At 56.4% G+C, this 13,514-nt stretch overlaps 1 protein-coding gene across 2 annotated transcripts; it reads left to right on the plus strand.

The window, feature by feature from the left end:
* The first annotated feature begins 1,952 nt into the window (after positions 1-1,952).
* On the plus strand, positions 1,953-13,381 carry CLK3 (CDC like kinase 3). 2 transcript variants are annotated; one of them, XM_076348535.1, is made up of 13 exons: positions 1,953-1,962; positions 2,631-2,779; positions 5,235-5,442; positions 7,659-7,752; positions 8,024-8,090; positions 8,933-9,049; positions 9,550-9,716; positions 9,886-9,980; positions 10,369-10,498; positions 11,695-11,777; positions 12,124-12,203; positions 12,526-12,616; positions 12,975-13,381. In XM_076348535.1, the coding sequence occupies exons 2-13, from the start codon at positions 2,631-2,633 to the stop codon at positions 13,158-13,160; spliced, it is 1,467 nt and encodes a 488-aa protein (XP_076204650.1). In that variant the 5' UTR covers positions 1,953-1,962; the 3' UTR covers positions 13,161-13,381. The 2 variants fall into 2 exon arrangements, with proteins under 2 accessions (XP_076204650.1, XP_076204649.1); XM_076348534.1 differs by lacking the exon at positions 1,953-1,962 and adding an exon at positions 1,963-2,018.
* Positions 13,382-13,514: the final 133 nt, after the last annotated feature.

Below are 13,514 nucleotides of genomic sequence, written 5' to 3' on the forward strand. Positions count from 1 at the left end.
CCCTGCGTGCTGCTAATTAGTAAATAAATGGGACTGAGGCCCCCTCTCCACGCAGATTAACTGGACGTTGAACCTCTTCCACCAGCTCCTCACTCCCCTTGGCCGTGACCCATCTCCAGCCCCAAGGGCAGGTCCCCGTGGGGACGACGGCGGGTCTCGGCCCCGTTTGGTGGAAGGAGAGTGTCTGCAGAGCCCGTGGGGGGAGGAGGTGCACAGGCCACAGTGATGCAGACCATGGCGAGGGTCATCAAGGTGAGGATCGTCATGGCGAGGACTGTCATTGTAAGGATCGTCATTGCGGGGATCGTCATGGCGAGGAAGGCCATGGCGAAGAAGGCTGGGGTGAGGTTGGCCACGGTGAGTATAGCTGCGATGAGGAAGGCCCAATGGTGACAAAGGTCATGGTGAGGAAGGCCATGGCAAGACAGACCACAGGGAGGAAGACCATGTTGAGGGTAAGGATGGCCGCGGTCAGGTACGCCATGGTGAGGAAGGCCATGGCGACAAAGGCCGTGGTGAGGATGGCCATGGTGAGAAAGGCCATGGAGAAGGCGGCCATGGTGAAGAAGGTCATGGCGGGGAAGGTCATGGCAAGGAAGGCCATGTTGAGGGTGAGGATGGCCACGGTGAGGTAGGCCATGGTGAGGTAGGCCATGGCGAGGAAGGCCATAGCGAGGAAGGCCATGGTGAGGAAGGCTGGGGTGAAGTTGGCCACGGTGAGGATAGCTGCAATGAGGAAGGCCCAATGGTGAGGAAGGCCATGGTGATGATGGCCATGGTGAAGATGGCCACGGTGAGGGCGGCCATGGTGACAAAGGTCATGGTGAGGAAGGCCATGGCGAGGCAGACCACAGGGAGGAAGACCATGTTGAGGGTGAGGATGGCCGCGGTGAGGTACGCCATGGTGAGGAAGGCCATGGCGACAAAGGCCGTGGTGAGGATGGCCATGGCGAGAAAGGCCATGTTGAGGGTGAGGATGGCTGCGGTGAGGTACGCCATGGTGAGGAAGGCCATGGCGACAAAGGCTGTGGTGAGGATGGCCATGGCGAGGGTGGCCATGGAGAAGGCGGCCATGGTGAAGAAGGTGATGGCGGGGAAGGTCATGGTGAGGAAGGCCATGTTGAGGGTGAGGATGGCCACGGTGAGGTAGGCCATGGTGAGGTAGGCCATGGCGAGGAAGGCCATAGGGAGGAAGGCCATGGTGAGGAAGGCTGGGGTGAAGTTGGCCACGGTGAGGATAGCTGCAATGAGGAAGGCCCAATGGTGAGGAAGGCCATGGTGATGATGGCCATGGTGAGGATGGCCATGGCGAGGGTGGCCATGGTGACAAAAGGCAGACCACAGGGAGGAAGACCATGTTGAGGGTGAGGATGGCCGCGGTGAGGTACGCCATGGTGAGGAAGGCCATGGCGACAAAGGCCGTGGTGAGGATGGCCATGGTGAGAAAGGCCATGGAGAAGGCGGCCATGGTGAAGAAGGTGATGGCGGGGAAGGTCATGGCAAGGAAGGCCATGTTGAGGGTGAGGATGGCCGCGGTGAGGTAGGCCATGGTGAGGAAGGCCACGGCGAGGCAGACCACGGGGAGGAAGACCATGCTGAGGGCGAGCACGGCTGTGGTGAGGTACGCCGTGGTGAGGAAGGCCGCGGTGAGGGTGGCCACGGCGAGGAAGGCCATGGTGAAGGTCACGGCGAGGCAGCCCGCGGTGAGGCAGCCCGCGTGGAGGTGCGGAGGGCCGTGCCCAGGCAGACCCCAGCTCCCCGGCCCCCCCCCCCGGGCCGGGCCCGTTCATACCGGCTGAGCCCCGCGCGGCCCGGCCCGGCGCGGCAGGGGTTAACCGCGACCTCCGGGGCACCGAGAGGCGGCGGGAGCGCCCCGGGGCGGAGCCGCTCTGGCCGCGCGGGGAGGGGGCGGGCGGCGCCGGAAGCGGAAGTGGTAGCGGGAGCGGCGGCGCTGCTGGGCCGGTAGGCCGGGCCGGGCCGCACCCGCCGAGCGCGGCGCGGAGGGGCGCGGAGGGGCGGTGAGCCAGCGGGGCCGGCCCGGGGCGGGGGGCCGGGGGAGCTCGGCGGGGCCGGCCGGCGGGGGCCTCCGGCGGGGCGAGGTTGCGGGGGGGAGGAAGGATCGGGCCGGGCCTGGGCCCAGCCGCTGCGCCCCGCTGTCGTACTTGTATCGCCGGAGGAGATCGGGTCCCGGTGCGGGCCGCCTCCGGGCGGCGGTGCCTCGGGCCCCGAGCTCTCCGGTTCCCCTGCCGAACGGTTGTCGCGGGTTACGCGGCCGCCGGCCGGGGGCGGCGGAACCGGCCCGTACCCGGGTTATTGGGGGGGGGGGGGCAGCGGGGAAACAACCGGTAACGTTCTTCTGAAGGCGCCGCGTCCCGAGGGGAGCCCTCCCGCTGAACTTGTTTGACGCTGCAGGGGCCGGCAAGAGGTCTCGTCCGCGGGGCCGGCGGTGCTCCGCGCCGTGGCCGTTGCCGCGCTTCCCCGCGCCCTTTGGGGCGGTCTCTGTCCGCAGCCTTCGGGCCGGGGGGGGGGGGGGTGTCTGGCGGGGTGGGAGGGCCCTTGCCTCCTTCGGGGAGCGGGCGAGGCGCCAAGGGGCGAGGGTTTTAAGAGTCGGAAACCTCTGGCGTCCTCAGATGCATCACTGTAAGAGATACCGGTCCCCGGAGCAGGAGAGCTACCTGGGCCACAGGTGGAAGAGGAAGAGGTCTCGCAGCAGAGACTACGAGGGGAGACTGCGCTACCCACCCCGGAGGGATCTCTCCAGGAGATCGCGATCGAGAAGGTAGGAGCGGGTTGGGGCAGAGGGAGGGAGGCCCGCCAGCAGCCGCTCTGGCGGGGGGGAGCGAGCGGGGACGGTTATCTAATAGACGCTCGTCCTCGATTCTGATCGCGTTCCAGAGCCAGCGCTGAGCGGTGGCAGCTTTCATTTCCTGACTGCGGATCAGCTTTAAACCCGCAAATCCCAGGGATGGAAGTAGAGGGCTTAATTGTGTCTGCCTTCCCTTACGTGCGTCTGTCTCTGTATCTAGCCAAAAGTTCTTCCCAAAGCGACGTCTTTAATATTAGCGAGGGCGAACAGCCTGCCCCGGGCTCGTGTTTCCCGGTTCTAATGCTGTGGAGGCGTTACGGTCTTTCTCGCCCGACAACCCGCTCCCTTCTGAAATTATTACCGATCAGATTTAAAGTAACGATGCCTTCCCCTCACCTATGCTGTCAGAAAGGATCCGAGCATCGCTAACTGATCTTTCCTGCTTCGGCTCTGGATTTTACCTTTGATCCTCTCTTTGTTCAGCGTTTCCACAGGGACAATTAGGTACGGGGAGCGGGGTGGATAAGGCCTCTGATAACAGGAGCTGCGGCGAGGGTTCTGGAACAGAGGCGGGAGCGCTGGTGGGGAGCTGCGCGCTGACACGTCGCGGTGCGCGACCGGAATGGGCTGGTGATCCTCGCTGCTCGGCGGTACCGGAGCTGCTGCGGTTCCACTGGTTGAACGGGGCAGGTGCAGCCAGAAGGGAGCCCAGTTCGGCTTTTAAATTCCTGAGATGTTCTACAGATTAAGTTCTCCGCCGAGCCTGGCTTTTGTTTACTTGAAGGAAGCGGATTGTAAAGTACAGCTGACGCACGCAATGGCCTTCTCCATTCTTTCATCTGATGGGTTACGTGGGACAGATTTGGATGAAAACAGGCTTTTGCTAGGCGAAAACCTTCTTGCCCCTTTAGTCTCGGACTGCGAGCCTCTCGCGGGTTCGCTGGTCTCTGTATTTTAGGTTGTTTTTTCTGAATCCTCTGTATCGTAGAAGTACCCACTGAAGTTTCCCAAAGGTGTGTTCGGAGCCGAGTATCGGCGTTGGAACGGAGCCCTCGGGGTCTTTTTTGTGTTTGGGATAGTTCAGCGGTGACCTAGGGCCGCTGCCGTCTTGGCAGGCAGTTTGAAATTTTAGTCTTGATCCAAGGTGAGATGAACCACCCCAGGCGTTCCTGCGTCCCGTTAAGCTGCCGGCGAGAGAGCCAATCGCTGCCAAAGCAGAGAGGCGCAAAGAACGAAAGTTCCCGTTTGCGGCCTGAAGCAGCTGCAGCGAGGTCTCGGTTGGAGAAGCCGTTGCTCTTGCTGTCGGCTGGGTACATACGACAGCGTCGACCTGGCCGGGCGCCCGCCCAAAATACCGCTGTTCGTCACTGGAAAGCCAACGCGCTGTTCCCGTCTCCGAGTTGCAACGCCTTCTGCCGAAAACGCGGCTTCTCCCCCGATGACGCGTGAAGCCAGGCTTGTAGCGGAAGCTGTTTTATTAGACCGACTGTAACGGCTGGGGTGGCGCAGACAGTCGTGCTTTCGGGGGGCGGGTACAAGCAGGCCGCTGCTACGTGATGCCGCTTTTGCTGCCCCCTTTAAAAGAGGTACCGTAACAGTGCTGCCAGGGGAAGCCCGTGGGACCCGCAGAGCAAAAGGCGGGAGCTTCAGCATCGCAGCTCTAGCTTGAGGCGCTTGCAGCTCGCAGATCCCCTCTAACTGAGCGCGGGGCAGGGAGAGCTGCTCTCGGCGTTAACGTGCACGGACGGTACCTAAAACTGCCTGTGCGACGCCAGCTTGTAAACACACAGGGGAGCTTTGTCTGAGGTCTCCTGGCCCTTCCCCATGCCGAGGTGAGCTTGGCTGAAAGTTTCCCTCACATACTTGCAGCCCTCGGTCGTCACTAGAGGCGCGGGAGCTTGACTATACCGCGGAGACCAGGTTTTCCTTCTGGCTCTCGGTACTGATCTGTTGAGCCGGTGTGCGTGTGTACACCGAAGGCTTGGTGCTCGGGGGACTCCGGTCCCCGCTGGGGTGGTGACTGGGGCACCGCTGGTGCCTTCAGTTCTCGGTTTGTTCAAGGACTAATGAGAGTCCTTCCTGGGGGAGGAGAAACGATGTTAGAAAAACGCTTGCGTACGGTGGCGGAGGTGGCTCGGATGAGGTGGGCAGCTCAGCTCGAGCTCTGAGTGGGTGGTTTCCCCCCGGCTCCTTGCAACGTGGGAGTGCCGCACCGTTTTCTCTTGCCAGCTTTCTCCTTCTTCTCATCTGAGAAACTCGGCTGAGGGGCGGTCAGCGTTTGAGCCGCAGCGGAGGGGTGGTTTGAAGCTAGGATGCTTGCGGTCGTTTCCCTGCCACCAGGGAGTGGGAGCACGAGCACTTCGTTTCAGTGGGACTCTGCCTTTCCTGCTTTTCCGGGCTTATAAATGCATTCTTGTTTGTGCTACAGCCATGACAGGATGCCTTATCACAGGAGATACAGACGGGACAGCGACGCCTACAGATTTGAAGACCGAAGCCCGTCTTTTGGAGAGGACTATTACTCGACCCGCTCGCGGAACTGGCGGCGATCCAGAGGCAGAGAGCAGCACCGTCCGAAGAAACATCAGCATCACTGCCGGAAACGCAGGACCAGGTCTTGTAGCAGTGCCTCCTCGGTGAGTAGCATCCAGAATGAGTTCAGGATTGTTCAGGGTTTTAACTGTTCTTACCTCCTTTCAGCTCTGAACACTCTGGGTGAGTACCTCTAATCCCATTTTTGTGTTTGTTTTCATTACGTGGAACGTATAGTCCAAAACCTGTGTCTTGTTAAGCGGGAAGCGTTTGTAGCTATCGGTTTTTACTAGTCCAGCCCCCGTAGCCTTAATACGTGAGGAAACCAAGCTGCGTTCTTTACGGCCGGGGAGGGGATCGGGGAAGGCTTCGAACGGCACACACGTGATAGGCTGACGAGGGCGAGCCCTGGCCGCAGGCCAGCCTGGCTGCTGGGGATCGGTCACTGTTCGGGTTTACACACGGCCAGGGCTTCGCTTCCGCGTACTGCTGCTGCTTTGGGTGTGGGGGGGGGGTTTTGGTCCGCAAGCGGCGGCACGGAGCGCTCCTGCGAAGGCACCCGGATTTGACTTTGTGCCAGGATCCCGTACCAGATGGGGTCGGTCAGCCTGGTTCTCCCGAGCTGTTAGCCCTGTGGTTATTAATCCCCGTCCCGCTGTACTTAGAGAAAGGCTTCCACCTTCCGAGGAGACGCACGTGTCCTCTTTGCCTGGAAATCCACACGAGGGTCCTTGGATTTCAGCTTCTTTGAAAACTTCCCCGTTTTCCACCCTGAAACGTAGTATTCCTTTCAAGGATTAACAGGGAATGTTTGGAACTGGGTAGGGAGGCTGGTCCCGGGACCCGGGAATACCCTGGAAGTGTTGTGAGGTACCGGACCAAATGTCTCTGCTTCACTGCTTCTCTCCTGTAAGGAACGTTTCCATCTTTCACAAGTTTGTTGCTTTAAACGTTGTTACAACTAAACGACCGAGTCCTGATCCCCGCAGTCATAGCGGATACCTGCATGGCTGGGAACTTCTGACGGTCTGTTGCTTTCCTCCTTTTCTTTCTTTCCCGTTGACTTTTAGTTTGAGAAAGAGCCAGGGTTATGAGGAAAACGCTCCAGTGCGGTTTGCGTGTGTGCGTGCGGTGATAACGGTGTGCAGGTTTGGGCTGGCGTGACCTAAATCCTTTGAAGTCTCACGGCTGTCTCAACTGTCCTCTCTACCTTCTCCTCCGTTTCAGCTGACCTTCAGGGGTTCGATTGTGGCTCACTGTTTTGGACTAGCTGGGGGGGTGAGGGGCAACAGAAGAGAAGCCCGACGGAAGCTCGGGCGTGGAAATGTAGAGCTTTGTACTCGTTTCTTTGGCTGTAGAGATTGCAACTATCTTTAAGGCTAAACAGAAAAAGATCAGGAATTAGGGCAGCTTGCTTTGTGGACCCCGGGTCCTTTCGGGAAGGTTCGGCTGGTTTTCCAGTAGAAGCTAGCAGTAGCAGGGGTGAATGTGACCTCGTACCTTTAGCGGATGCCTGAAGTGGAGTGAAACGCTCCCCGGGGATTAATTTAACCGTCCTGTTCCTAAAGTTCTCCCAGGCTTAAAATTGCATCCGAAGGCCGATGTGCAACACCAGGTCTGTTTGCAGCCAGTCGGGCGTGTGGATTTAGGATCGGCGTGGTAGTAGGTTCTGTCAAGAAGGGAAGGGCTGGTTCGTAGCCGGGGCAGGACACGGCTCTGGGTAGCTGGCGACCTGTTAACCGAGGTACAAAAGAGCAGGCTACACAGAGGGAGAACTGCTACTCTGGCTTCTACTGGACAGCTTGTCCAAACCGACAGCTCGTATACCCTTCGTCACGTTTGCCAGCGGAGAAAATGACGTTCTTCTGGCAAAGCCCTCCTTCTTCTTGTGCCTCCGGCAGCACCCTCCGGTGCTGCGGAGGAAGCTGCTCCTCTGTGGGGAACGGTGGTGCCGTGCCAAGCCACCTTAACACTGGAGCCTCCCAGCTGCTGCTTTCCCTTCAGAGAAGAGGGGGGCATTTTCCTGCCTAAGAGGCGGCGGCGGCGGCACCAGAGGCCGTAGCTAATGAGAGAGTTTTCTTTACATACCTGTAGCTGTTGATTACTTTTCTGTTTTTGAAGTTAGTTTGTGTCTTGACGTGTCCCTTGCAATATCCCTATCGTTATATATGCTGTGTGCCTTATGAAATGCTGGGATCTGGAAAATCCAACCACCGACGCACCGTCATCTCCACCTTTGAATGACACCACAATCCTGCCACTCGGAACTGCCCGCTGTGCGCGCTTGGTCGTATGCCGTTTCGGGGGGCGGTGTGTACAGAGAAGCCAACAGAGCAGTAAGCGCAGCAGGAGCGTGGAAGATGACAAGGAAGGCCACCTGGTGTGCAGGATCGGCGATTGGCTTCAAGAGCGATGTACAGCCACCTTTCGTAAAACTTTACCTCTCTACTTTCTATCCCCATGTTAGACGAGATCTCTCGTATTGTACTGGAGGGGTCTCTAGTGTTTTATTGCTTATAAATGGACTGACCAGTAAATTGCCTGAGGCAGACAATAGACACTTGAGTTTTAAAGAGTGTAGCAGAGAGACATTTTTTGCTTTGACATTTTATTGCTGTGAAATTGCAGGACCTCAGCTCTCGCCAAGCCCCTGAAGTTCATGTCCACTCCTGTTTTCTCTCCTAGATGAAATTGTCGGCAGCCTTGGCGAAGGCACTTTTGGCAAAGTGGTGGAGTGTGTGGACCATGCCAGGTGGGCATCTTTCCCTGCCAGAGAACTTGTCCGTCCCTTCTGCATCAAGCCCAGATGCTCACAAGCGTGGCGGGATTAACGCTGCCGGTTTTGCATGGGCCTGGACTCTGCTGGACCGAACTTTTGTTGTCACCTTCCACTTGTCACTGCGGTAGAAACTATTTCTTATAGCAAGTGGAAAGTGGAACCAGTCCCCCGAGTTGGCAGACTGATGTGTTAAGGGAAGCAGGGGAGTTCGTTCAGTGGCTGAGGGCTTCGGCACAGGCTGTTCTACTGCCCTACTGCAAAAGCAACGAACTCCGGCTGAGGGATGGGCCGGGCAGCTGGGGGAAGCGACCTCTTAATCTGCTGGGGTACTTCTTTTTTTTTTTTTTCTTAACCTCTCCTGTGGTTACACTTGACCCCTGTCTCTTCCTGACCTTCTGTCTGGCTCTGAGCTGTGGGGTCAGCTTAGCATAGGAGCCACCGGGGTCTCCTGCCTCCTCGGAAATCTCTCTGGCACGGTTGGAGAGGGGAGGTGGCTGCTGGAGGCGCAGTGACCTTACGGACTGCTGTGTCAGGAAATGGTGTGCTTGCGGAGCTGTCTGCAGCTCTCTTTGGAGTGTCAGCCAGCAATAGCCTTTCGCTTCAAATTTCCATGTGGTACTTAACTACTGGTCAGGCGGCATAAATCTTTGGCAGACCTTTGAGCTCAGAGCTTTGTTGGGACCCAGCAATGACTAAGCCTCTTAACACGTGAAAACATGACGGGAGTAACTGGCACGTGCCCTCTCTCTGCGGACTGAGGACGTGCGTACGTAGGCTCTTTCTCTGACTCCATCCTTTTGTCTCTTCCCTTACAGAGGCAAATCTCAGGTGGCGCTGAAAATCATAAAAAATGTTGGAAAATACCGAGAAGCAGCCAGGCTGGAAATTAACGTCCTGAAAAAAATCAAAGAGAAGGACAAGGAGAACAAATTGTAAGTTCCTGCGAGGCTCCCGGGTCGTCGGTACCCAGGTCCTTACAGACAAGCGGTCTGCTTGGGTGACGTCCAAAGAAATACAGGGCTGAGGACTGGAATACCTGGAATGCTTGTCTCCTGTGTGGGGGAAAACCTGCCTCGTGCCTCTGCGTTTTGGAAGAAGAGAGTCTGTCTCTAGTTCTACTCAACACTTGTTTACTTAAACTTTTAACGACTGACGTGCCAGGTCATAGTGAGGAAAAAAATTAGCTAGACCTTCTTCTCTAACAGCCACCTGCTGCCTTGTCCCACTTGAATTGGAGATCTCTCTCTAAAGGTGGTTGAGCAAGGCGGGGAGGGGGTGTCTCCGGTGTACACAGAGGGATGACTGTGCTTCCGAGTCGGCTGGCTCAGAGCTTTTGCTCGCCAACCGCTTCTGAAGTAGCCAACGACTGGGAGAATGACTGTTCTGTCGAGTCCCTGGATGATGGTTAATCCTCGTGTCTCTCTCTGCGCAGCTTGTGCGTCCTGATGTCAGACTGGTTCAACTTCCACGGCCACATGTGCATCGCCTTTGAGCTTCTGGGCAAGAACACTTTTGAGTTCCTGAAGGAGAATAACTTCCAGCCATACCCTCTCCCTCAGATCCGGCACATGGCCTACCAGCTCTGCCACGCCTTGAGATGTAAGTCACCCGGGGCCAGCCTTGCTAGGCGACGATGTCTCGCCAGAATGGGTCGGGAGGGAGCTGAGGAGGAGTTGGCTTGGCGCTTTGATGGGCAGAATTGTACGGGTGCTTCAGCGTGTCGTTCTTACATGTATTTTGTTCTCTCTCCTCTTTGCCACCTGTGCAGTTCTACACGACAACCAGCTGACTCACACTGACCTCAAGCCAGAAAACATCTTGTTCGTCAACTCAGATTTTGACACTCTGTACAACGAGAAAAAGGTGGGTTATGTCCAAAAGAGCAGTGAATAGACCAGGAATAGCCTGCCTTTCCCTCCCTGCAGAAATTGCATCTTCCCTGTTCTGTACGTGCCCCACAGGGCCTTAGAAGTCTGTTTAGTGGGAACAAACTGGAAGTCGGGCCTCTTCTTTCTCCGGTGCCTTCTAAAAGCCTTAAGACTGCTTCAGGGGCTCCAGTCCATGAAATGGCGTGTTCGGTGGCTTTCCTGAACACTGATCTGAGATGTAGAGAGCTCAGAGCTTCACAGTTATAATCCTTTTGATTAGTAGTGCAGACGTGGCAGTTCTGGGGTCAGAGAGCTCCTCTCAAAGCCTAGCTTAATCCTGAACCAGCTATTAGAAGCACTGAGGACTTCCTGTTTGCTTGCAGAGCTGTGAGGAGAAATCCGTTCGGAACACGAGCATTCGTGTGGCAGACTTTGGAAGCGCCACCTTCGATCACGAGCACCACACCACTATCGTGGCTACCCGGCACTACCGTCCACCAGAAGTGATTCTGGGTGAGTACTGCAGGGCTTTGGGGAGTCTCAGACGGGTGGAGGAGAACAGTTGTCCCAGGAATGCCGTAGGATGCTGCTGCCTAGAGGAAAACCGGCTTGAGAAGCACTCCAGTTCTTGGGGATAACCTGTTCCATGCATTGCTGCAACACCACCTCAGCGGTCCCAAGCTCCCGATTGTATGGAAGGTGTTCGTGGATAGTGCAGGCCCTTGACGTGGAGTGCAGAGAGCTGAGGAAAGCCTGTGAGACTCGGGAAGCGCTCAGATTGGCTCCAGGGGAATGCACAGTCAGCGTAAGCTGAAACAGAAGCAGCTGGGGGAGACAGGCTGGGGGATGAAGGGATTGAGAGCGGCCCTGCCGAGAAGGGCTTGGGGGTACTGGTGGATGAAAAGCTGGACATGAGCCAGCAATGTGCGCTCGCAGCCCAGAAGGCCAATTGTATCCTGGGCTGCATCCAAAGCAGCGTGGCCAGCAGGTCGAGGGAGGGGATTCTGCCCCTCTGCTCTGCTCTGGTGAGACCCCACCTGGAGTCCTGCGTCCAGCTCTGGAGCCCTCAGCACAAGAAAGACACGGACCTGTTGGAGCGGGTCCAGAAGAGGGCCACGAAAATGATCAGGGGGATGGAACACCTCTCCTGTGAAGAAAGGCTGAGAGAGTTGGGGTTGTTCAGCCTAGAGAAGAGAAGGCTTCGGGGAGACCTTATTGCAGCCTATCAGTACTTAAAGGGGGCTCATAAAAAAGATGGGGACAAACTTTTTAGCAGGGCCTGTTGTGACAGGACAAGGGGGAATGGCTTTAAACTAAAGGGGGGTAGATTTAGACTAGATGTAAGGAAGAAATGTTTTACGCTGAGGGTGGTGAAGCACTGGCACAGGTTGCCCAGAGAGGTGGTGGATGCCCCATCCCTGGAAACATTCCAGGTCAGGTTGGACGGGGCTCTGAGCAACCTGCTCTAGTTGAAGATGTCCCTGCCCACGGCAGGGGGGTTGGACTAGATGACCTTTAGAGGGCCCTTCCAACCCCAACTGTTATACGATTCTGTGACTTGACGGTCCTCTTGCCAGTGTGCAGCACTGGAAAGTGCAGAGATAACCTCTAGGTCTGTCTTTGTGTAATCCCTGCGGTTTCAAGAAGGAACTAGCAGAAATCTGGTGGGACTTGTTGGGAGCGCAAAGTTAACTTGATTCTCTTTGCAGAGCTGGGCTGGGCACAGCCATGCGATGTCTGGAGTACCGGCTGCATTCTGTTTGAGTATTACCGTGGCTTCACGCTCTTCCAGGTATGATTCTTGCGAGAGGCATTGTACCCTAAAAATCCTTAATGGGAAGGGAAGGGAAACGCAGATCAGGCACTAAAAATCAGAAGCTGAGTTTGAAAATAAGCCCAGGAAGACTGACGGTTTGAGGACTCGTGCCTTGCTGGAAGGACGAGGTGCAGATCACTTCTGGTTTCTTCACTGTGCCCGTGAAGAATAGAAGAATCAAGAGAGCAAGTAGAGGTGGACAGGAGCCGCATCATTCCTGACGGAGGCTTGTCTCTTCCCCTGTACTTGTATAGGGGACAGACCTTTTGTCATCAGATCTCCACGTTCCGAACTAATGCACCATTGCTCTTTTCCTTTGCAGACCCATGAGAATCGTGAGCATCTTGTCATGATGGAAAAAATCCTCGGGCCAATTCCATCTCACATGATCCACAAAACTCGGTAAGAACCTGTTCCTGAACTCGGACAGTCCAGTCAACTGTTTGTGGCTAATTACTCAGGATAGCAATTCTCTGTCCTCACACCGGGTCTTACCTACGTGGGTATAGCCCTGAGAGACCTGCTGGAAGTTTTGTTTGTGACCCTGATCACGGGTTCTAGGGGAAATGGCTGAGCTGCTTATGTACGGCAGAGATTATAGTGTTAATTTGTCATTGAGTTGCGCAGGCTGCTGCCTTCCCGCTGCCCCTGTGGGTGAGCTCTCCTGGGAACGCGTGCCCCCGCTCCCCGAGTAGCCTTGCTGAACGCCACCTCTCCTTTGCAGGAAGCAGAAATATTTCCACAATGGGAACCTGGTATGGGATGAGAACACGTCCGATGGGAGATACGTCCAAGAGAACTGCAAGCCCCTGCGGGTAGGTGCTGCTCGGTTGGCTGGTGGAGGGCTGGCTGCGGCGCGAGGCCGAGCCGCTGTGCCGTTCCCTTCCCCACATCAGTGGCGTGGGGCTTAGGGATGGGGATTCTCCTTAGTAACTGGCTTTTACAGCGCCCCAAACTCTCATCTGCAGTAACAGAAGTTTATTGGTCTAACTAACTGAAGCAGGACAGGTACTAGGGAAGTCGGGCAGTGCAAGGGCCAGCGGAATGCTGTACTTCAGGAGGGGAGACAGCCATTACCTCCCTGTACATCACAAAGCTCGGGCCTAGGGTTCAGTCCCTGTCCTACCGGAGTGCTACACCCCTCTCTCTCTCCCCCCTGCCCTTCTCTTTCAGACGTACATGCTGCACGACTCGCTGGAGCACGCACAGCTCTTTGACTTGATGAGGAGGATGTTAGAATTCGACCCTTCCCGGAGGATCACGTTCTCGGAAGCCCTCCTGCATCCCTTCTTCGCTGGCCTCTCTGCAGAGGAGAGGATGCTGTGCGGTCGAGGTGCCAGCCGGGACCTGAGCAGATGACAGCTGGGGAGGGTGCGATGCCTGCTGGATTTGTACATACGGGATCGGTCTAGCCTCTGCAGTTCAGCCCCACTCGCTCTCTTTTCTCAGAGTTCAGAGGGGCTGGGGCACTGCGACAAGGACCCTGGGTAGGGGAGGGGAAGAAAAGCTACATTGGAAAGCACAGATTTGTCTATTTATATGTTGTAAAGTTAAAATAAAGTGTTTCTTATTGTTTGATACTTCCCTTGTAGGCAGGTGTAGGGTTCTCTTGCTCCCAGCTTTGCCTTTTCTGCAAAGGAAGACGGAGATGTTGAAAAATTAACTGGAAACTAAGCAGCAGGAATCTTTGCTTCACTGGAGGGCAAAAAAACT

Source organism: Aptenodytes patagonicus, chromosome 10 (genome assembly GCF_965638725.1).
Source record: "Aptenodytes patagonicus chromosome 10, bAptPat1.pri.cur, whole genome shotgun sequence".
In the NCBI taxonomy this organism is placed as follows: domain Eukaryota; kingdom Metazoa; phylum Chordata; class Aves; order Sphenisciformes; family Spheniscidae; genus Aptenodytes; species Aptenodytes patagonicus.